This window comes from Coregonus clupeaformis, unplaced genomic scaffold, assembly GCF_020615455.1.
Source record: "Coregonus clupeaformis isolate EN_2021a unplaced genomic scaffold, ASM2061545v1 scaf0610, whole genome shotgun sequence".
In the NCBI taxonomy this organism is placed as follows: Eukaryota; Metazoa; Chordata; class Actinopteri; order Salmoniformes; family Salmonidae; genus Coregonus; species Coregonus clupeaformis.
The window spans coordinates 62,544-87,478 of NW_025534065.1; the positions used below are offsets into that span (position 1 = coordinate 62,544).

General features: G+C 41.9%; 2 protein-coding genes across 2 annotated transcripts; both read left to right on the forward strand.

Annotated features, from left to right (window-relative positions):
- The first annotated feature begins 3,561 nt into the window (after positions 1-3,561).
- On the forward strand, positions 3,562-10,827 carry LOC121562914 (ectonucleotide pyrophosphatase/phosphodiesterase family member 7). Its single transcript, XM_041875049.2, has 6 exons — positions 3,562-3,860; positions 4,344-4,489; positions 6,242-6,874; positions 8,460-8,688; positions 8,946-9,069; positions 10,165-10,827. Exons 1-6 carry the CDS (start codon positions 3,614-3,616, stop codon positions 10,220-10,222), a joined length of 1,437 nt encoding a protein of 478 aa, XP_041730983.2. The 5' UTR covers positions 3,562-3,613; the 3' UTR covers positions 10,223-10,827.
- A 4,318-nt stretch (positions 10,828-15,145) lies between these two features.
- cbx2 (chromobox homolog 2 (Drosophila Pc class)) lies at positions 15,146-19,670 on the forward strand. The gene is given in 6 exon segments (XM_041870710.2): positions 15,146-15,387; positions 15,475-15,518; positions 16,725-16,790; positions 17,595-17,664; positions 17,758-17,991; positions 17,993-19,670. Coding segments are annotated over 6 exon segments (1,707 nt in total). The 5' UTR covers positions 15,146-15,315; the 3' UTR covers positions 19,214-19,670.
- The last annotated feature ends 5,265 nt before the right edge of the window (positions 19,671-24,935 follow it).

Genomic DNA, 24,935 nt, shown 5'->3' on the forward strand with positions numbered 1-24,935 from the left:
CTCAACAGTCCTAAACGCTCCACCAAATCTTGCTGACGTTGGACTAGCTTCCTGCCATCCAGGACCTCTATACCAGGCAGTGTCAGAGGAAGGCCCTCAAAATTGTCAAAGACTCCAGCCACCCTAGTCATAGACTGTTCTCTCTGCTACCGCACGGCAAGCGGTACCGGAGTGCCAAGTCTAGGTCCAAAAGACTTCTCAACAACTTCTACCCCCAAGCCATAAGACTCCTGAACAGCTAATCATGGCTACCCGAACTATTTGCACTGCCCCCCCACCCCCACCCGACCCAATCTTTTTACGCTGCTGCTACTCTGTTAATTATTTATGCAAAGTCACTTTAACTCTACCCACATGTACATATTACCTCAACTAGCCGGTGCCCCCGCACATTGACTCTGCACCGGTACCCCCCTGTATATATAGCCTCCCTACTGTTATTTTATTTTACTTCTGCTCTTTTTTTCTCAACACTTTTTTGTTGTTGTTTTATTTTACTTTTTTTATTTAAAAAAAAAATGCATTGTTGGTTAAGGGCTGGAAGTAAGCATTTCACTGTAATGTCTACACCTGTTGTATTCGGCGCATGTGGCCAATAAAATTTGATTTGATTTGATAACGGATGGAGTTAATATGAAACAGATACTGAATATGAATGAGGTAAATGAGAGCTGATGAATGTTATCCCTTATCTCCGTGAAGATTAGATATTTCCCTTGAAGTCCCACCAAGGACAAATAAAATAACAAATTTGAAGTGCTAGCTTGTCAGGGAATTTGATTGACATTGATAAGGTAGCATCATAAACCAGTGAGTGATATACAGTATAGTGTCTGGAAGGGTACATGATTTGAAGTTAAGCGCTAGAAAGACAGAGGCCACAGACAATAGTTTTGTTTGGCTGGTTGTTTGTCCATGGCCATGGTGACAAATTCCAAATCTAAAAGGATATTTAGCACTAGCCCGAAATCAAAAACACATTGAGGAGTGAGTTATTAAAATTAATATGTCTATATTAGAGCAACGTAGCGGGAGTGATACTTCGGTGCTACTCCATATGATTCAAGGTTGCTGCGTTTACGTTAGGGGAACGAAGCGGGAGTGATACTTCGGTGCCACTCAATATGATTCAAGGTTGCTGCGTTTACGTTAGTGGAACGTAGTGGGAGTGATAGTTCGGTGCAACTCCACACGATTGTTGCTGTGTTTATGTTAGGGGAACGTAGCGAAAGTGATACTTCGGTGCAACTCCCTAAGATTCAAGGTTTCTGCGTTCACGATAGGGGAACATAGCAGGATTGAAATGTAGGTTCAACTCCATACGATATGATATGAGGCTCTGTTCACGTCTGGTGAACTGAGCAGGAGTTAACGACTTTGGTGAAACTCCACATGATTATTGCATTTCCATTTCCTTGTGTTGCATGATTAGCCTATGCAAATGAAAGAACCAAGGACACGGATGGTTCCTTGATGTTATGGGATTCTCTCTGGTGTTTACAGAACAACTGAGGGGTATACTACCTACATAGCTAGATGTACCCAGGCTTTTCTGAAATGATCTAGCTTCAGTTTCCAGCTCAGGCTTCATCCGTACTACGACAGTGGATATTGCTCATCCGCCTGGCGTGTATGTCTCATTGCAGCCTGCAGTAGCCGCACGTGGCTAGTCGAACGCTGATCTCTTCATTGAGGCAATACTGAAACGTTTAGTCAGTGCCACATTTTATTTTTTTGCCGAAATCATGAAATAAAAGTTATCTTGCAAATTCAGCAGGCTATGCTGTGAAATTTTTATTTTTTGCCGAAATCATGAAATAAAAGTTATCTTGCAAATTCAGCAGGCTATGCTGTGAAATAGGCTATTAGATGTGTTGTATTTCTTTCATTACCTATCGTTAATGCCGTCTTTTTCCCCACTCCTATCAATAAAATAATTGTATAACGTCATACAATAGTTTTACTTTCAAATGCATCCTGCCATTACTAAATATGTAATGTGATAGGTATTTAATATAACTATTTTTAACACACAAAAAACATTTGATTAATAAAATATTGAATCGGTCGTCATTGTCAAATGAAGGTAATGACTACACAATGTTTGCAAGAGGTTGGGGATCTGATTTCTGGATAAATGGAGTTATGCCGAGGTTTACATTGTATGAGGTAGACGGTAAACCGAATGTAATTGTTTTTAATGAGAGCCTGGCGGTGAATGCCATCAGCCGCCACCTGTAGACGGGATTTGCCGCCAAAGTTAAAAGTTTGCAATCTGCTGTAGCGCTGTTTTCTATCGGATGTTGATTTGCACTGTTTGTTTTGTGGAATCACCATAGCAACGCATACAGTGCTGGCTTGCTTTTGCCGTCACCATCTTTCTTGCTTTCTTCTCCGGGTATGCCGACTGGTATGACGGTTTTTGCATCCCTCGTCTAAAAGCAGCATTAGCCCTGAGTTATGCTGCATTTAGACGAGGGACGGCATTTACCGTCGTGCTCTCATTGAAAACAATGACATCCGGTTTTCCATCTACCGTCTACCTCGTACCATCTAAACGCAGCATTATCCTGCCCGAAGCAGGTTAATTCTGAAGCATTCGTTGCCATAGAAATGTACCTGGCTAAAAAATGAGGCACTTTCGTGGTATCGGGTGTCCCTAGTTGAACAAAGTTACCTCGCTAACTCAACAAAGTTACCTCGCTAACTCCTCAAACCAGGTACCTAGTATACCCTCTGGTGCTGTGAGATTAGGATATCAGGTTTCAAGGTTGCTATGAGATTAGGATAGTTATGTCCTTGTGCTGTTCTTGTCTATCAATGTTATGTATTATGTCATGCTTTATGTTTTGTGTGGACCCCAGGAAGTGTAGCTGCAGCTTTAGCAGTAGCAAATGGGGATGCTAATAAAATACTAAATTAAATAGTAAATACTATCAGGGTACGGTCTCCCTAGAGACTGGAGTTCACTGATGAAGAAGTATATCCTCTCATTTTCTTCTCCATCTTCTAGGTGTCAGATTGATCATGTACCGTCCACACTCAAGGTGAAATCCATACGTGTCATTCCCCTTTGTCAATTATTCACTAGAAACTCAGAAAGATGGATGGACAGACAGATGGACGGACAGACAAAACGGACCCCTTTGTCAATTATTCACTAGAAACTCAGAAAGATGGATGGACAGATGGACAGACAGACAAAATGGACGGACGGACAGGCAGACAAAGTCCATGAACATAACGGCCAAGCAGACAGTCTTGTTTACAACATTCTGGAACTGATTGAATATCTTGCAATCACAATAAAAGAGAGTTCAGGATAAAAAATCGGCTGGTAATTACACAGAACATAAAAACATAATCAAACACCATGCAAAAATGTGCTGAGCAAACGTCCATCTAATCAACTAGATACTTTATGATCAGATAAAATGATGAAACTTTGCTCTCATGCTGCTGGCACAGGGAAGGGACATGTGCTCAGGTGTAATGGGAAGGGGGGGAGTCTTTAGGTCTGTAACGGTAAGGTGCTGGAGTCGGTGTATAGCAACAGCCTGCATACCCAAGGATAGGAGTAAAGTGAAAGACTCAGCTCTGTGTCGTACCCACTATGTTGTGGACAGTGAGTCTCTGCCTCCTGTTGGCCGCGTCCTCTTCAGGAGTACCGCTGGATAGATACAGCACCAAAGGCCAGCATAAAGTACTGCTCATCTCCTTCGATGGCTTCAGGTGGGACTACGACCGCGATGTGGACACGCCAAATCTGGACAGAATGGCCAAGGACGGGGTCAAGGCCAGATATGTGACCCCACCTTACCTCACCATCACCAGTCCCACACACTTCACCCTCCTAACAGGTACCTACTGTAGATCGATACCCAGGCACAACCCTTTTCTACAGGCTCCAAGAGAGCAGTGATTCTGTGGAGGTTCATGTTCATGTCACGGTGGTCCTTTTTTTCTCCAATTATTGGATCACAAGTCATTCCCAGTTTAGTTTATAAGAATTGTGAATGCGACTGGAAAAAAGGAATTAACTGTAATTCAATGTCCCAGGGTCCAGCAGCTTTCAGAGTTGAGTAAGATGATTATGTTGGGAAGGCTGAAGGAGGAATTTATATTTTCCTTGACAGAAATACTCATTTTTGACTTTTGAATCATCAGTGCCAGTTTAAAAGAAATGTAACTTCCTTGAAATTAAATTCCTTTAATCTCCAGTGTTGGTCTTAAGACCTTGTCCAAGAAGCGTCATGGCACTCACAGGCTATACATTTGATAGAATTTGTAATGTGAATGTGGCAGACTATGAATATTGAGAGATTGACAGTGACTCTTTTCAGGGCGCTACATTGAGAACCATGGGGTGATCCACAACATGTGGTTCAACATCACCACCAGTGAGAAACTGCCTTACTATGCTACACAGTTTAAGAATGAGTGGTGGGACAACGGCACTCTACCCATCTGGATCACAGCCCAGAGACAGGTCAGAACAGCAGCACTAGATGGACCTTCATCCTAAATCATTCCTGCATTTGCTTTACAGTAATACAAATGTCTGTGTATATACAGTTGAAGTCGGAAGTTTATATACACTTAGGTTGGAGTCATTAAAACTCGTTTTTCAACCACTCCACACATTTCTTGTTAACAAACTATAGTTTTGGCAAGTCGGTTAGGACATCTACTTTGTGCATAACACAAGTAATTTTTCCAACAATTGTTTACAGACAGATTATTTCACTTATAATTCACTGTATCACAATTCCAGTGGGTCAGAAGTTTACATACACTAAGTTGACTGTGCCTTTAAACAGCTTGGAAAATTCCAGAAAATGATGTCATGGCTTTAAAAGCTTCTGATAGGCTAATTGACATCATTTGAGTCTATTGGAGGTGTACCTGTGGATGTATTTCAAGGCCTACCTTCAAACTCAGTGCCTCTTTGCTTGACATCATGGGAAAATCAAAAGAAATCAGCCAAGACCTCAGAAAAATATTGTAGACCTCCACAAGTCTGGTTCATCCTTGGGAGCAATTTCCAAACGCCTGAAGGTACCACATTCATCTGTACAAACAATAGTACGCAAGTATAAACACCATGGGACCACGCAGCCGTCATACCGCTCAGGAAGGAGACGCGTTCTGTCTCCTATAGATGAACGTACTTTGGTGCGAAAAGTGCAAATCAATCCCAGAACAACAGCAAAAGACCTTGTGAAGATGCTGGAGGAAACAGGTACAAAAGTATCTATATCCACAGTAAAATGAGTCCTATATCGACATAACCTGAAAGGCCGCTCAGCAAGGAAGAAGCCACTGCTCCAAAACCGCCATAAAAAAGCCAGACTACGGTTTGCAACTGCACATGGGGACAAAGATTGTACTTTTTGGAGAAATGTCCTCTGGTCTGATGAAACAAAAATAGAACTGTTTGGCCATAATGACCATCGTTATTTTTGGAGGAAAAAGTGTGTGCGAGCAAGGAGGCCAAAAACCTGACTCAGTTACACCAGCTCTGTCAGGTGGAATGGGCCAAAATTCACCCAACTTATTGTGGGAAGCTTGTGGAAGGCTACCCGAAACGTTTGACCAAAGTTAAACAATTTAAAGGCAATGCTACCAAATACTAATTGAGTGTATGTAAACTTCTGACCCACTGGGAATGTGATGAAAGAAATAAAAGCTGAAATAAATCATTCTCTCTACTATTATTCTGACATTTCACATTCTTAAAATAAAGTGGTGATCCTAACTGACCTAAGACAGGGCATTTTTACTAGTATTAAATGTCAGGAATTGTGAAAAACTGAGTTTAAATGTATTTGGCTAAGGTGTATGTAAACTTCCGACTTCAACTGTATGCATGTACTGTGTGTGTGTGTGTGTGTGGATGTGTTTAACTATAATTGTGGGACCAGAAGTCCCCACAAGAATAGTAAACCAAGAGAAATTTGACCAACTGGGGACATTTTGTTGGCCCCCATAAGGTCAAATGCTATTTCTAGGGGGTTTGGGTAAAGGTTAGAATTAGGTTTAGGGTTAGGAGATAGGGTTAGGAGCTAGGTTTAGGGTTAAGGTTAGGTTTTTGGGTTATGGTTAGGGTTATGGTACGGGTTAGGGGTTAGGGAAAATAGGATTTTGAATGGGACTGAATTGTATGTCCCCACAAGGTTAGCTGCGCAAGACTGTGTGTGTGTGTGTGAGACCTCTCTTCATCCTAATTTTGTCCGTACAGGGCCTGAGGGCTGGCTCTCTTCACTTTCCTGGCACGCAATCCACCTACCAGGGAGAGACCCAGACGGTGAAGGATGTGGAACCACGGTTTTATGACTACAAAAACGAGACTAAATGGCGAGAGAACGTAGAGAAGGTGATGGGCACCTGGTTCAGTGAGATGGACCTGGACTTTGTGTCACTGTATTTCGGGGAGCCTGACGGCACAGGCCACAAATACGGGCCTGATTCCCCTGAGCGGAGGGAGATGGTCAAGCAGGTGGACAGAACAGTGGGCTTCATCCGCAGCTTGGCTGAACGAAACGGACTCGCCGATAGTCTCAACATCATCATCACCGCTGACCACGGCATGAGCAATGTGTACCGCAACGGCCTGGTGAAGGAGATCACCCTTTCCAGGATCCCCGGATTCTCCTTCAGAGATATAGCCTTTCACCTGGTGGACTTTGGGCCCTCTGGGATGCTGCTTCCCAAGAAGGGCATGCTGGATAAGGTCTACAACGCCCTGAAGGGGGCGCACCCTCACCTTCATGTCTTCAAGAAGGAGGAGATGCCTGAGCGCCTTCACTTTGCTAATAACAACCGCATCCTACCCATCATTCTCTTCTCTGACCCTGGATATGTCATCAACGGGGTGGGTTCATAGCATGTCTCTATAGTATTTTGTAATAGTTGTTTGCTTAAACAAATTAAGACGTTTTTGTTAAGGGTTTCCATCACGCACAGAACCAATTTCATGCACACAAAAAGTGAAATGAAGGCATACTTTAACTTTTGTGAGACTAAACATGTATATTGTTGTAGACTTTCCAATTCCATGCTTTACTGTGAATTACTGATTAGAGGATTGGCCTCAGTGAACATAGTATGAGCAAAGAAGCTGGTTTAAAAATAACCATGCAGCCTATACAGTATATTTTCAGGCATCTAGAATATTCTATCACTTCTATAATATACAGTACAGTATGGCACATCCTCATGCATCCTCCTGCATGCATTATGAGTATTCTGATAACATGCCATATTTCAATGGACTACAAACATTGAAGGAATTACCAAGTGAATTTGGCTTGTAGCGATGGAGAAAATGGAATATTTTAGACCGGAAAACTCTAATCTTAATACATTACAATTTTAATCAAGTGTATTACCACCTTCCCAGGATAATCCAGGTTTGGCTGATGGCATGCAGAGGTCTCTAATTCTTCATGAAGCTATTCATGCCACAAAATTCAACATTAGCATTTACATTTGGCTCAACCCTGCTGCCTGCAACTTTACCACTTAAAGTGCTACATCACTCCATTGAGTGACACCAAATTTGATTCTCAATTTTGCATACGAGAGATGGCCACTACACATCAACATACTGTAAAACAGAAATAGCAAAATGGCTAAATTACAAATGTCTTCAAATGCTATACTGACAGTAACCCACCAGAGGTACTGATTACACATGAACGCATATAAACTCATTGAAGGCTGTGGTTACAGTGAGGGTATCTGGTGGAGTTCAGTTGACCTTCAGTGTAATGTCTGATTATCAAAATACACAAGTTCAGGGTATTTGACCCTCTTGTGTCATCTCCTGTTTACGGACCCTTTGTTTAGAAATTTCAAAAGATGCTCCTCTCAGTTTTATCAAAGCAAATGTTATACATGTTCAGCGAAGGGTTACGTAACATCTATGGTAATTAGCCTACCTTCTCCCTGTGTATCTAAATATATCAGTGTATTTTCTGTGAACAAAGTTAAGATAAAAAATGTGTCCGTGTAACTGTATCGCTTGCTGTTCATACAATCCATCGTAATATCCATTTCATGATCAAAGTAGTCATCCTGAATGACCAAAGGAACTATGTGATGTTTAGGCCTCTTTAGTTTATGAAAGGATTCCCTCTTAACCTGGTTAACAACAGTCATTTTAACAGTATGCGTCTAATAATGGAGAACAGGGAAATTCTCCCGTCTCTGTTCTTATAAGCACTGAGCAGATTTCATGGTTGCGCAAGCAACACTTTCCTTCAGTTGGTCAACATCTCCCTCTGCTGTCCAGTTGAGAGTACATCATAGAAAGACAAGTTGGACTTCAAGCTTCCCATTATGATGATCAATATGAATTGCAACATTCTGAATATTCATGATTTCACTTCTCCTACTCTAAATGGAGTCCTACAGATTTGATCACCCTGACTCTTCTTGGCTATTTGTCTCTACAGTTCCTCCCAGTGCAGTTCAACACAGGGGAGCATGGCTTTGACAACGAAGAAATGGACATGAAGCCCTTCTTCAGGGCTGTGGGGCCGGTGTTCCAAAAGAACCTGGAGGTGGGCCCCTTTGAGACAGTGAACATATACCCCTTGATGTGTCACATACTGGGCATCAAGCCTGATCCCAACGATGGCCACCTGGATGCCACAAAACACATGCTGATCTCTGCCACAGAGGGTGAGTTTATATCAGGCTAATGACTCTGCACTCCCTATGGCCCACAAAGTGTGTTCCTCCAACACCTGCTCCTTCATTACACAGCCAAAGTAATCTATTGTCTAACGTAATGTATATAGAATGTACAAATATGCAACACATAACAGAAATGTCAAAATTGGATAAAAATTAGATGAATAATGTCTGTATTGTCATTCAGACACATCCATGTACACAAATCAAACGATATTACATTTGCATTACGTCTTGTATTTCAGACCTCCATCAGGACATAAAATCAAATATCTTTGTTGGATTGGCAGCAGTGGCTGGATTTCTTGTTGTGGTCTTCTTAGCGCTTGTGTCATTTAATGCATTCAAGAAGGAGACAAATGATAGAAGGTATGTATGTCTGCATATGTATACAAATCAATGGGAATTGGAAAATGTGAAGAAGACTTGCCTGAACAATCTGATATATAGAAATGTGTGTAATGTACCTAAGGGGTGTTTTCCCCTTGGATACCAATTTGTGAGCATGTAATAACTGATACAGGCTTAGATAGTTTTATTCAAAGGTTAGAAATACGTTTTTGGGGGCTGACCCTAACGTAGGACCTAACATAACTGATACAGGCTTAGATATTTGTTTTATTCTCCTAATGGTTAAAGGGCAAAACAAGTAAATACGTTTTTGGGATGCTGATCCTAGATCTGTAGTTAAGGGCAACTGATACCTCAAACATACAGTATTAAAATAAACAAGCACAAGGATATTTGCCCACTGGTGAGTAAATAGTGTTGCAAAATGTTTTGCTATAAATGCTTTATTTATTTTGTTTACTGTCAATGTTGGATTCCGTCAGTCTCTCAGCTTCTGACACTGTTTCTTCCTCTGCCATAACTCAAGACAATAATGGACTGATTGGAAGCTTTCTATAGTCAAGGTGTAATCCCTAGAGACAGGTAAACAAACTGAATGATTCGAGCAGTGGAAACAATCTGTCAGGGGTAAAAATAAAAAGGACATGTCAAGTGCTCTATCTGTATGTTAATACACTTGATGGTCAGGCTAGATATGGGCTGTCAATTAGGGACAGAGACTCAGATGTTTTGCATGCTGGCTGAGCTCCGGATTGATCTCAATCTGTTCAAGTCCTGTTGCTGATTGTAACCAGCGGGGGATACTGACTCTGCAGAGGCCTAATTGGATAACATGGTGCAGATAGGCTACATAAAGTTCTGTAAACCTGAATGTTTGGGTATTAATGGTTTAAACATGTCATACTATTAAGTCATGCCACTGGTTTAGTCCTCACACTGAATGTGAAATTTACATTTTAGTCAACATAATCAAAGTCCTGCTTATTGCATGGTAGTGAATGATATATCAAGAAAAAGGCTGTATTTCTGTGCCTGCCTGCCTGCCTGCCTGCATTGAGGATTCCTAACTTATTCTCAATTGTCCAGAACGTATCATTCTTTCCTATGTTTCAGCTCTGAGAAGTCACTGCCTCCAGGAGGAAAGGAAGAGACACACCAAACTGCCCTTTAAACTGCACCCCAAGTGAAATCGTTTGCCACTGACATCTGAAATGGATAAACAAAGGGACATCACTACTTATGACATTATTATGGACATACTCTCGAAAAACAACCTTATCACAGACTAGTGCGCCCTCTCCATGTTGAGACTGACACCATGCAGACTGATCAGAGATGTTTTTTTCCTTGTGAATGTAAGCCCATACAGTCACCATGCCACCTGGGACAACTTATGCTTTAGCAATTTGCTAAAAGGATGTATTCTCTAAACAACTGATTGGTGTCATGATACACTGATGAGATCAGTAGACTACAGCTACAGTAAAATAATACACAGCTAATCTGAAACTAAATCTCTGGACAAAACACCAGTTCAAAAACTTGACAAATTGTATACTCTGTGTGACAGTAGTGCAGACATGCATTTTATGAAAGTTATGTTTAATTATAAATCTATTTATCTGATTTACAAGTTATCTTTTTCGAAATCCTGACCATGAACAAAATAATTGTTTGTGGTTTTGTTCTGGATGGCAGTGAGTGAGTGAATGGACCTATTCCAGGTTTGTGTATAAATAAGTTATATAAATAAAGGAATGGAAATACCTTTCAACATTCTGAATAGGTCCTTTCTTTCTCTGTTTAGGAAAACGTCCTGTACATTAACACATACAGTGGCTTGCGAAGGTATTCACCCCCCTTGGCATTTTTCCTATTTTGTTACCTTACAACCTGGAATTAAAATAGATTTTTGGGGGGTTTGTATCATTTGATTTACACAACATGCCTACCACTTTGAAGATGCAAAATATATTTTCTTGTGAAACAAACAAGAAATAAGACCCCAAAAAAGAACTTGAGCGTCCGTAACTATTCCCCCCTCACTTGGGGTATGTCTCTATAAGCTTGGCACATCTTGCCACAGGGATTTTTGTCCATTCTTCAAGGCAAAACTGCTCCAGCTCCTTCAAGTTGGATGGGTTCCGCTGGTGTACAGCAATCTTTAAGTCATACCACAGATTCTCAATTGGATTGAGGTCTGGGCTTTGACTAGGCCATTCCAAGACATTTCAATGTTTCCCCTTAAACCACACGAGTGTTGCTTTAGCAGTATGCTTAGGGTCATTGTCCTGCTGGAAGGTGAACCTCCGTCCCAGTCTCAAATCTCTGGAAGACTGAAACAGGTTTCCCTCAAGAATTTCCCTGTATTTAGCGCCATCCATCATTCCTTCAATTCTGACCAGTTTCCCAGTCCCTGCTGATGAAAAACATCCCCACAGCATGATGCTGCCAGCACCATGCTTCACTGTGGGGATGGTGTTCTCGGGGTGATGAGAGGTGTTGGGTTTGCGCCAGACATAGCGTTTTCTTTGATGGCCAAAAAGCTCAATTTTAGTCTCATCTGAGCAGAGTACCTTCTTCCATATGTTTGGGGAGTCTCCCACATGCCTTTTGGCGAACACCAAACGTGTTTGCTTATTTCTTTCTTTAAGCAATGGCTTTTTTCTGGCCACTCTTCCGTAAAGCCCAGCTCTGTGGAGTGTACGGCTTAAAGTGGTCCTATGGACAGATACTCCAATCTCCGCTGTGAAGCATTGCAGCTCCTTCAAGGTTATCTTTGGTCTCTTTGTTGCCTCTCTGATTAATGCCCTCCTTGCCTGGTCCGTGAGTTTTGGTGGGCGGCCCTCTCTTGGCAGGTTTGTTGTGGTGCCATATTCTTTCCATTTATTTATACATGATTTAATGGTGCTCCTTGGGATGTTCAAAGTTTCTGATATTTTTTTATAACCCAACCCTGATCTGTACTTTTCCACAACTTTGTCCCTGACCTGTTTGGAGAGCTCCTTGGTCTTCATGGTGCCGCTTGCTTGGTGGTGCCCCTTGCTTAGTGGTGTTGCAGACTCTGGGGCCTTTCAGAACAGGTGTATATATACTGAGATCATATGACACTTAGATTGCACACAGGTGCACTTTATTTAACTAATTATGTGAATTCTGAAGGTAATTGGTTGCACCAGCTCTTATTTAGGGGCTTCATAGCAAAGGGGGTGAATACATATGCACGCACCACTTTTCCGTTATTTATTTTTTAGAATTCTTTGAAACAAGTTATATTTTTCATTTCACTTCACCAATTTGGACTATTTTGTGTATGTCCATTACATGAAATCCAAATAAAAATCCATTTAAATTACAGGTTGTAATGCAACAAAATAGTCAAAAAAACACCAAGGGGGATGAATACTTTTGCAAGGCACTGTATTTCTTGACATGACCTTACAGACATATTTTATATGCATTGTCATTTAATAATATATCAACTGGATTTAAAATGGTGATTACTAAGTGTTTAAAAAAATATGTGAAAATACAACACATGTAGTAACAAGAGAATTATCAATTAATAAAAAATTAAATGGAAAATCTGCATTTTAAAATGTTATTTACACTGTAAATTATGCCAATAAACTATCAATACAGGTCATCATTATGCTAGTGAACATTACCAGAAGAGTAATACAATTACAATAAAGTAACAGGCCTGACTAAAGACCTTCCATTTTAAATAATAGAAAAGGTATTGGGTATGGGGGGAAAGATAAGCAACTGTTTAATTTTTCATACAAGGCTTTCAGTCACATATTTTCTGGGGGGAAATCCAATAGAGTACCACAGTATGAGTCATTATACCCATAAAACCTAGCGGTCAAACAGGGAAATGGTTACTACTCCTGCCTCCAGTAGTTGATCTAGAAGTGTTGGAGAGACTACAGAAAGATAGGAAGGGTGTTGATCCACCTGATTTCTTTAAGAGACGTCTGGAAACTGTGTATCAGGATTTTGTGGCCATTTACACAGATGGTTAAAAAGATCCAAGGACAGGACGTACTGGATCAGCATTTGTAGTGCAGGAATGTGGGGTGGAAGTCAGGAAATGTATTACAGATCATCTGGCTGTATATATGGCGGAGCTGATGGCCATACTGTTGGCCTTGCAGTGCGTGGAGGAAGTCAAACAAGACAGAGTAGTTATTTGCTCTGATTCATGTGCAGTGTTAATGAGTCTCCAGTCCTTTAGCTCACTTAGCAGACAATACCTGCTTTATGAGGTGGTACAAACCCATGGCAGGATTAAACAGATGGGTATACAGATAAGATTTACTTGGGTCCCAGCCCATGTGGGGGTGGAGGGGAACGAGGCAGTAGATGAACAGGCTAAACAAGCACTTAGTAGTGGGGATGTTGATGTTGAAGTTTCAATGAGCAAGGCAGAGGCAAAAAGACTGATATATACAGTAATGGTGCAGAGATGGCAGGAGCAGTGGAATAGAGATAATAAGGGAAGGCATTTATTTCAAGTACAGAGGAAAGTCGGGGAGGGGAGGACGGCAGGAAGGGACTGAAGAGAGGAGGCTATTTTTACAAGATTAAGGGTGGGACACAGCCAGTTGAATAAGACATTAAATGGGATAGAAAAGCATCCAACAGGAAAGTGTGATTATTGTCAGGAAACAGAGACCGTGGAGCATGTATTGCTACAGTGTGGGCAGTATCAGAGGGAAAGAGAGAGGATGAGATCTAGTATGAGGGAGAAGGGGATACAGGAAATTAGTTTAAAGAGTATATTGAGTAGAAAGTCATTAGATATAGTCTCAGATATTTTGTTATCTTTTTTAAGAGCAACGGGCCTGGCAGGTAGGATTTAGTTTCTCCCTGTCTCTGGCCCACACTCCAGTACAGTAGGTGGCGGTAATGCATAACGTTGGATGCCAACTGCCGATAAACCCCACTGAAGAAGAAGGGAAATGGTTCCAATCGTTTTCCACCATTCATTTTTCCCATAGTTTTATTTTTAGAAACACTTGAAATAAGGGTTGTGTTTTGTGTAGGCTTACCCTGGCGTGAAGTTTTGATAAATGTGTAACTCTCTCTAGGACAAGGTGACTTTATCAATATATTCGCCTGTATCCCCCCAAAAAAATATGAAATGCTAATTAGCTGCTAATGTGGCTATCATAAAGAACTACAAATGCCATGATGATCTGGACGAGACTGCCGGATTGAGGCAAAGGTAAGAATCTCTGGATTAACTATCTAATTTTAACTAAATGTAGTAATTAATAAATTGCCAACATTTCTTTAAATTGACAAATTCTGTGAACTGTCTTGTGCAAGTTTTAAATTGACACAATACCTGTTAGCGAAGGTGTCAGCTAGAGATGATGTGCATGAGCTTGAAGGGCTATGTAGTCTTGCATGATGTCTACTTTGATGCTAATTAGCATTTTCGAATCTGAGAGTAAATAGAGCCGAATATATTGATAAAAGTCACCTTGTCCGAGAGAGATTTATATGGTTATCAAAACGTAACGCCAAGGTAAGCCTACACAAAACACAGCCCTTATTTTAAGTGTTTCTAAAATCCCCTATGGGAAAAATGAATGGTGGGGAAATGATTGGAACCATTTCCCTGTTTGACCGCTAGGTCACCTCCACTGTGGGGCTCTATCAATAAACCACAACAGAGAGGAAGACTGAAGGGAGAGAGTTTATTCCACCCAAAATCTGTCCACGAAAATAGGCCACGAAGTGAGGAATTTTTGCATGGGGGTCAATGGGTCAATGAGAGTGTCCAATTTGGTCAACAAAAAATGTAATTGCTAATTTGCTACATGAGACTTATTTGATATAATAGAAGTTTCATAATGGTTAGGTTGTTAGGAATTCACTGATATAAGTGGAAGCACCTGGCATTTCAGAAACAACAACAAAAATAAAACGACTTCATAGTGTTGTTCAGACACGTATCTGCCCTTCCATTGGCTAGAATGGTCCCAACTGATCTCGCCTCCGCCCTCCTCCCGCCTGCCTTCGATCTTTGAGGACATGTATTTCCACTGTTTGAGCGATCACTCGACTATCTTGTCAGTATAATAGAAAATCTTTGACCGCAATATATGAAAACGATTTGATTGGTCACACGTCGAGGTGTGACGTTTACAGGGACGGTATCTGCCATGGGACAAGCTTCAAGAATGCGTTTTCTTTCCGCCCTCTTTTCCATTCTTTTCATAAAATACTTTAGAGTAGGCAATAGCGAACATGGAGGAATTGAGCGCCGTAGGAGAACAGGTTTTCGATGCTGAATGCATCCTCAACAAACGACTAAGAAAGGTTAGATGTTGTGAAATATTATTTTCTCATATCCAAAATATTTGCTGCTCACAGTTTGGTAACGTTTTGCCCTCTCTATTTTCGCAGGGAAAGTTGGAGTTTCTTGTAAAGTGGAGGGGATGGTCATCCAAGTAAGTACAAGTGGTGCTGCAGCTGCGAGAGCAGCCTCAAACAATGAAAACAACAACAACGTGTCGGTTTTTTGCTTCACTGTTGTAGTAAAATGATTCATACAGTCCCTAACTTCGCTCAAAAACATGCTGCCCGTGAAACCGAGAAATTCAGGTTTTACGCTTGCCTCCTGCTATTGTTGTTGGTTTTAACTTTTGGAAATTAACCTTGTTAGTTATGCAAAACAAACAGATCGTTTAGGGTCTCCCGTATTAAATATATGCTGGTTTGTCTGTTTTACATTAGGCTACACAAACTAGGCTATAGAAACTCTCAAATTTGATCAGTCGCTTACTGGATCTCTAGCTAATGGTTTATCAATCTAGCTTTATATTATATGCTTTATTGATAAAGAAATTACAAGTAGGAGTTGGTAGAAGTTTGGGGTGGGAAACGCATGCCGAGTCTCTCACACATCCCACAAATAAAGTGTCAATTTGCTACACTTTCCTACTCTTTGAGATGGTTGTTTAAATGTATATGATTATGTGGTAGTTTATTTAATGCCTAACGTGACTCGGTAGTATACATTGAATTTCCGTGAATCAGTCTTTCTCCCCTTTCGAGCGCTCCAGCTGCCTGCGCGTCCTTGCCACGGTTGCCCTTTCCCTTGTCCCTTCTGTTTCATTGTTGCGATTAATCCCATCATCAATGGGCATTCTGCCTGTCACTCACACCCCGTTCTTAACCCAAATCCTCACATTGCTGTCGGATTCTGCCAGCGCCGTCGACTTGGTCAAATGTTATTTACTTGTGATATAAACACGTAAAAGTGGCCGGTGGAAATGATATTGTGTTTGCCAATTCGCGATCTCTTTCTACATTAACTCAGTATTGGCCCTCTTGAGATTCACTGAATCATGTGAAGGCGGCAGATCCTACACACTTGGCTTTGAATAAACTTCTCTCCTTCTTATCTTCCCCCTTTGCTATGTGGTTAAGCCTCCCACTCACAGCTCTTTGCATATGCCTCCTATCTCTACACTAGGTTACACTAGGCCTCCTTTCTCTAATCACTATGTTGGTTACACTGTCCTCCCATCTCTACACAGTCACTAGGGTATAGGTTATACTAGGTTTTCTTTCACCAAGAAGTAAGTGCCACCTGCAATGTAGACATTAAGTGATTTTAGTGTGTTGATGAACATATTTTCCTTTTGCTTCAGGCACAATAGCTGGGAGCCCCAAGCGAACATCCTTGACCCAAGATTATTGGCTGCATTTAACAAGAGGTGAGTTTCTCTTTGCCCAGGACCTCACTGAGTGAGCTATCCCCTATATCTAAACAATGCCCACTGAAATGCTCCAGCAGGCATTAATAGTGCACCATTCAAGCCAATGTGGAGCCCACAGATATGCATACGATCTGTGTTTTCAGGCTGTAAGCACATCGATAAGCCTATTTAGGATATGAGTTTAGGTTTTCCCAACCCTTCAAGTTTTATTTAACGGGCGTTCTGTTCAATATACATTTCATATAAAAATACATGAAACATTTTGTATTGGTAAGGGGTAAAATAATGCATTTGTAAAAAGAAAGAAAGTCATAAGTGCCAGTTAATCTTAACTGAAGCAGGGAAAATATTTCATTTCAGATGTATACTTTACTTTGCAAACATCCATTTGTAGAAGGACAACAATGCTATACAAGAATATACAGCAGGAAGTGAAGGGGTGGAACAAAAACAGGAACCAAATTTCCAAAAGTGAAAGCGTATCTAATGTTTTCAGATGAGCATCTGGGGAATTTTATTGCCAACCTCTGATTTGTTTTTGCCAAGCATTGGGCGTTTCAAGACCAGACAATACTTCACGAGATGTTACTGACTTGCCATGAGCACACAGTCCTCAGATGTCTCTGTCAAGAAGACGGCTACAAGTCTAAGGTTCACAGTGTATATGTTTGGTGATAGAATACCCTCTCCTCGGATGGTTGTAAAAACCCTCAACAGTGCTCGCTCTGTATCCTTGACTCCTGCTCTCTACTTCTACCATAACTACTGCTGAAGACTGTTTCCTATTTTTTGTTTTTACAGTGAACAAGAAAAGGACATTCTTATCTGCAAGAGAGGGAAAAGGCCAAGGGGGAGACCTCGAAAAGTTGTGGTATGCTTTCCTCAAGACCTTTACAAATATTGATAATATTTTCTACCAAATATGTCATATAATGTAATATCACTTCTCTCGTCCTCATTTCAGGAAACTGTGCCTGAAGTGTCAAAGTCAAGCAGCTCTTCTTCATCGTCGTCATCTTCGTCTGGCTCATCATCGTCATCTTCCTCTTCATCCTCTTCCTCCTCATCAGATGATGACGACGATGATGACAACAACGATAGAAAGGCAAAGCCAGGTCCCAGAACACGAGAGCTCCACCCTGTCCCTCAGAAGAAAGCACAGATTATTGTGGCCAAGCCGGAGCCCCCGAGGAAGAAGCGAGGGCAGGAAAGCACTTCCTGCAGAGATGAAGGCCATCCAACAGAACAAGGGCCAGCGCAAGATCATAAAGACAGTTGCCAAAGACTCCCCTGCAGACCTACGAGGTGGAATCAAGAAACCCTTTCACCCACCCAGCTTCACCTTCATGGGGTTGAACAGCAGAGGCCCTCTGAGTGTCCAGGGCAGATGTTCCCTGGCCCAGGGTGGGACTACTAAAAACTCCATGAACACTGCGGGCTCTGGCCGGTCAAATACCTCAGCTTCTCCCTCTATCAACCAGAGATCCAACCAGAGCAAGAGTCAAGCTTCTGGCTTCAAACTGTCGGTCTCTGATGTGGGCAGTGGAGCAGGTTTGGACTTAAAAACAACTGCAAGCAAATCTCCTGGAGTAGCAGCGTTGAATTTGCATAACTCCAAACTCTTAACCAGCAATGGCAGCCCGCAAGGAGCTTCTCCGCCACCACTGGGCTCTCCCAACAGGCAGAAGAAACCAGATGCCCCTGGGCAAACACCACTGCAGCAGGTACCCAATAACAAAGCTGCTGCCCCTTTCTCCACTCCTAAAGGCCCTGCCAACCAAGCTGCAAGCCTTCAGGCACTAAACCTTCAGAGTGTGAACAAATCAACACAAGGCAAAGGTACTCCTGGCAGTGGCATCGCGCCAGTGTCCAACCTGCGAAGCACCGCCAACCCAGCACGGAAAGCCACAGTTGGTCAGTGTGGTCAAGAGCAAAATCTTGTGCAGAGTCCTGCCACGCCTGGTGGACAACAGCCCAGAAAGAGCCAGCCTGGAGTTGATAAGATCAAAGCTGAGGAGACCAGTGAAGTGGGTGCCAAGGCAGAGAGGCCTGAGAGGCTGCCTACAACAAGGGCACAAGGGAGGGTTGAGAAGAGCAGTGTCCAGAACCCCTCCGCAGAGGCCAGAGACATCCAGGGCAAGCGGAAGAGATCTGCCTCCAAAGACCGTGGCAAGCAGGCCAAGGTCCTCCTGAGTGAGATGAGCACTGGCGAGGAGAGCACCTCAGACTCTGACCAGGATTCCCCCTACCCAAGTAACGGTCAGGACTTGGCCATCTCAGTCCAGACCGGCCAGGACTGGAAGCCCACTCACAGCCTGATCGAGCATGTGTTTGTCACTGACGTCACTGCCAACCTGGTCACTGTCACAGTCAAGGAGTCCCCAACCAGTGTGGGCTTCTTCAACATACAGAATTATTGACTGAATGCCGGTAATTGAGCTGCCTAGCAAAGGGGCTGCAAAGTAGACAGCAGAGGCCTTAAGTGGGGTATTGAATGAAGTATACAAGTTAGAGCAGTGTTAATGCACATAGGTTTGCTGCAGTGATGCAAAGTTTCCCCTTCTCTACAATGTATTAATCTGAAATCTGCGGACTTAAGATGTGTTCGAATACCCATACTAACATACTGTATACTACATACTTAATGAGTATATACAATTAGTTCATTTTAGTATACTGTAAACGAATGGTATCCTTACAGTTGAGTGTACTAGCGCTTCGCCTGTCTACCGGAAGTTGATGCTGTTGCTATGCAACCTCTTGCTAGCTTGTTAGCATAAATTACAAGCTAGACATTTTACGACTTCGGGTGTGTTCGTAAATTCAATCTGGAGTGCGCTCTGGGCGTTCGTAAATTCAGAGCGTTGTCAGATTGTCCGTTCGTAAATTCGGAGCGTTCAGAGTGCACACTGGACGCTCTGGCCGAGGAGTAGGGTTGATCTGAGCATTCTGACCTCACAACAGCAGTCAAGCACCCAAGCTTTGACTTAGCTTGCTAGCTAGTCAAGCACCCAAGTAGCTTGCTAGCTACTTCCAGACACAAATGAGAGAACACCTCACTCTGACCTTTTTACTCGCACTAGCAGAGCTGGTTAGGCTGTTTTTATGTTATCCAAAGCGTTGGTGACTGTAACTGTGCTGCTGGCAACAATTTAATTATGCTTTTTTGCTGACGTTTACTGGCACACTCAGACAAGAGTGCTCTGAAATCGGAGTAGATAGCCAGAGCGAATTAACAATGACAATTGAGAACGCACAACGACTATACCACTTAGCTAAGCTAAGAATGACATGTAGTTAATGTACTGGCAAGTTTGATGTATTAGTAGCCAAATAACGTTCGGTAGCTAGCTAACATACTGGTACTTACTGCTATAATATGCTGCGGTTCGTAAGGATAGCGTAGCTAACAAATTGTCAGCCAACATAATGTGTAACGTAACTTATTTGAAAAGTCATTACTTTATTAAATTGCTCAACATTTTACTTAACATTTGTCATAATTAGTTTAAGCAATGAAATTGTATCCGCTCTCGTCGGACTTCGGCTGCATATTTTCCGCCATTTTCTTGAAATCTGAAAACGTTGTGAAGCCATGCCCATTTTCTGAAGAATTGTATTATGGGCCCTAAAAGCACGGAAATAGTGTCCACTGCTTGTATACTTGGTATTTTGGCGAATTTAGTACGACATCCGGGAACTTTTGGCATACTAACTATATCCATACAATGACCAATTAGCGTACTACATACTCAATTTATGTCACAACTACTACCATTAGTATGAGTATTCGAACACAGCTTTACTCTTCTTTTGCTTTGCTCTGTTAGTAAGACAATATACTTTTTGATATATTGTACACATGCAACAAAACAAGCTAATCAACTGGAGTAAAGCGTTGCCCTAAGGGAACTATTCAGGCCAGGTGTAAACTAGATTGGTCGCTAGTTTGATTACAAAGTAGTAATGCAATGTCATGACCATTACAATCAATTAGCCAATTCACATTAGTGTAAAGCACCGTAGTCTTATGAAGTTTAAAATTCAAATGAAAGGACAAATAATAGCAACATATTTCCGTTATGAAAATGTTGTAATTACTGGAAGAGCTCTGTCTCTCGAAGCTATAACATTAACAAGGAGGTTTGCAAGGCAAACCCGGTGTTGCATTGAGGACCAAGTTATCTCATCAGTTGAAAATAAGTTTCATTCCTCAGTGCAGCCAGTCTATCAGTGAAGTATTCCACCCAGGCTGGAGTACGAGGGAAGAAGATACACTATCTCTGTTCTTCCCTAGTGCTCAGATAAGACCGGTTAGTGGCCGAGGCTACTCCTCCTCTCCCTTCAGTTCTGTGCTCCCACAACCCCACTGGGGCATTCACTGGCGGCTGTATTCCAGTCAAAACTGGTGGTTATTGTGGACGAGCCCAGTGAATAATTGCCGGTATAGATATGGCAGGATGATGATGGACAGCACACCTGACGTGACTCCTCCCGCTACCCCAGCCAGAGTTCCCCGAGGGGCCTCTTCCTTTGTGAGCGCTGAGGGCAAGCACTCAGGGATTTCACTACTGTGGGAAGGGTGGAGGCAAAGGAAACCCAACAATGAACTAACTGCCTGGTATTGTTTTTCCCCACAGATTGAGTATTTTAGCAGCTGGTGTTCAAAGTGTAGGCCTAAGATGAAATGCTCGATATTTTCCTTTGTTACATGCAATGTGCACACACACCACAATCTCATTTTACTCGCCGGCATGGGCTCAGGAGTTAGGCTATGCTACCCGCAGAAGGAAAATGTGTTTATCTGATGTAACTGAAAAGAAACCACAACGTCTACTGTCTTTCTGCTCCCTAGAGAGGAGTTTAGCTACACAGCACTTCAACTGAACTCCCCACTCTAATCATACTATGCATACCATGCTTTAAATGTTTTACTAAAATGAATCAACAAAGGTGTTACCCCAAAGAAAGCTAACGTGTCAGGTTTGCAGAGAAGGGTGGTTATTCTAGTGCATCTGTTAATTATACACATAGGTGGTAATCATTGCTCCCTACTTGTTTAAATCTTGCCACACAGATTCACTGTGTGTCTGAAAGTGCAGTTGTGTTGTAATATGATGTTGCTGATATGGTAGTGTATTGTTTTAACAAATACAACAAGATATATTTTTAGTGAGAATTCTGGAGAGACTTCACAAGATTTTAGTGTGATTTGCCCCTCATACAGATCAGAGTAGCTAGGCATTGACCAGACATGTTTATTCTTCAACTAGATTTACAATACATACAGATTTACGGTCAAACTGACTAGACTAGGACCAGCAACCTTTTAGGTGCTTGTATTCAGTTGTTTATGTTGATGGTTTCTATAAGCTTAAACACTATTTGAGGCTTTCTGGACCCTGGATTTGGAAAAATGTTAGCTCAAATATGTTCATATGCAGACATTATTGACAGGATTAATCGAAAGCCAAAGTGATGGCAGCAGAACTGAGAATGAAGCCATGAAGGAAGACAAGGCATTGTGCCTTGATAGGTGAGAAATGACCCTCATCCACAGGGTTTCATTTGACAATTTATGGGATTCAAATTCCTTGGGGAGCAGGATGGGGCAATTACAACTGGATTGCTTTGATAATTAATTGTATCTCACATTTGACATTAGCTGGAGCCAGGCTACAGACTCCTGTAACAGTGGTTTTATGTTGTTTTCCTCACTCCATTTCTCAAACTGTCAAGTGAGGGACTGAGTGAAGGCGTACAAGAAAATACTATTGTTGGGCTGTGGTCTTTTATATGTTTGTAATCTTCTTTTGATATACTAACCATTTCAACTGAAGGCTGTATTCTTCTAACTATTTATTTAAACGAGGTCGTCAGGATAGGGCAATGTCACCAATTTTTGTATTGTGCATGTTGTCGTGATATTAACCTTAATAAATAGTACTTTCTTAATAAGTCTGGTCATCATTTCTGTTTTCACTAATCATGTTAGGGGTGGCCCTTAACCCTCAACTCATAATGACAATGCAAGTCATACATTTTCTGTTAATTTGCCTTAGTATTAGAAATTCTGCTGAATTGAAATTGCCAATAAGAGTCTGAATTAAATGAGTAGGTGCGTGTGTGTTACAAAAATACTATTTGAAGGCGCCTCCAGGATATAATGCAGTTATTCGTTCAGCCACTAGATGCTGCTGTTGCCTTTCAAACGAGGCCCATTCAGAATGGGCTACAATGTTTCTCCCCCTGTAGGTGTAACAGATGGATGGGCAATCACACTCATGAAGTTGTGAGACTTGCTGTTCCATTTTGTAACCACATACTCACATTGTTCCCTCTGACAGATTAAATCACTACCAGGTTTAGCTCCTAATTGATCCAATTGGAAATATATAATTTATCTTCATGGGGATGTGTGTCTGGCTGAGCTAGTTATAGTACTGTCATTAAGGGTGTTCTAATCTACAGCCCCCCTCCCCCTCTATGTGCCTGCTCACCCTGGTCACATATTCCCAGGCTTTAGTTTGAACTTCCACTACAACAACACAAATACCCGATGTTGACATCACATGTCTATCTCCTCTGCCCACCCCTCACAATAAAAGCTGGCTTCTCAAAGCCAAAGAGTAAAAAGTATGTGCTGGAATAGCTGGGTGATCTCAACATGATTGAGAGTGTCACGGTCTCTCCATGCCCCCAGGCCTGAAACCTTGGCGTTACCTTTGACCCCACTCTCTCATCTGAGTGTCACATCAAGAACATTGAGATGGTCTCCTTTTTCCATTGCCCTTACCCAACCTGACGAAGGAAAACGGATACACACCTTTGTGACAAGCTGACTGAACTAACTGTTACCACTATTCTGTGTCATTAGTTCCAGATCCATGCACACATTTAAGCTGGTTCAGAACTCCAGCTCAGAGCTCAAGCTCAGAGCTGAGCCAAATCCCCAATTCTGGACCCATATCACACCTACAACAGCACTGGTTTCCTATCAAAGAAAGGATTGATTCTAACTTGGACATTCCTGACAGTTTCCAACTCCACTACCTCTCCAGTTGCCAGGACTGAGACAACTCTTTATTCACGACGGAGGTCACAAAGAACCTGATAGAGCTATTGATTGTATAAAGGATGAAGTGAACCAGGAGGTTTGGACAGAAATGATCTAACAGCTGATTATCAAACTGTCTGAATGCATCTAAATGCTACAAGAAAAAACATCTTCAAAATCACTAGCCTATGACTTTTATCCGAAATGTCAAAACACAAAAGCATAATTTATTCAGTATTAACTTTACTTGCTCTCCTACAACTTGTTTGCATGCCAGAATCATTTCATGAGCACACGTGAGCAAACTGAACAACACTTGTTCTCAAATTAAAAAATATAATATTTTGGATGTTGCCGTGTCCCATTGGCTTATCTAATTCAATTCAAGCTGAAGGCCCTGGGTCACGCTCACGGGAGGAGCAGACACTTGAGGCAGTATTAGCTCCTCTACCATGAAGCCAGGAGTGTAATGTTACGTTACGTATCTCCAGTGGAGTGTCACCCCGTCTCCTTGCTGCTTAGGTCTATTAACACTGAGTGGACAGTGTCACACTTGACCCGCGGGTGGCATGTGACCTGTAGCCGTGACTGATAAGCAGAGTGTTCTGTGTTCTCTGTTCCACTACAGATATGGATGGGGAGGTCACACGGAGGTGCTCTTCCTGGAGAGTCGCCTTTCACACAACACAGAGACATAAGTCAGTATTTCAGGAGTCACAATGGCTTTATGGCTCATACATCATAGTGACTACATAAAGATGACTTGGGTTTAAGTCTTAGGGAGGTCAACGCTGGTCAGTCCCTTTGAGTATTGGGCTTAGGGTGTAATACCAGGCTAACATACAGTGCTCATTGGTCTGCATGCATACAAGTGTATGACTGGCTAATGCAGGGATTGTTACTTTGGCCCTCCCTAGCCAAGAGGATTACACCCTATACTTCATAGTTTTGTTTGGCTGCACTTTTAAAACTAGTGTCTAAATCTGTAGAACATTCCCAACCCATTGTGCTTAAATCTATTATGAGTGAGTTATGGACAGTCAAAAGGTCCACGTTAATGGTCCAATGCAGCCGTTTTTATCTCA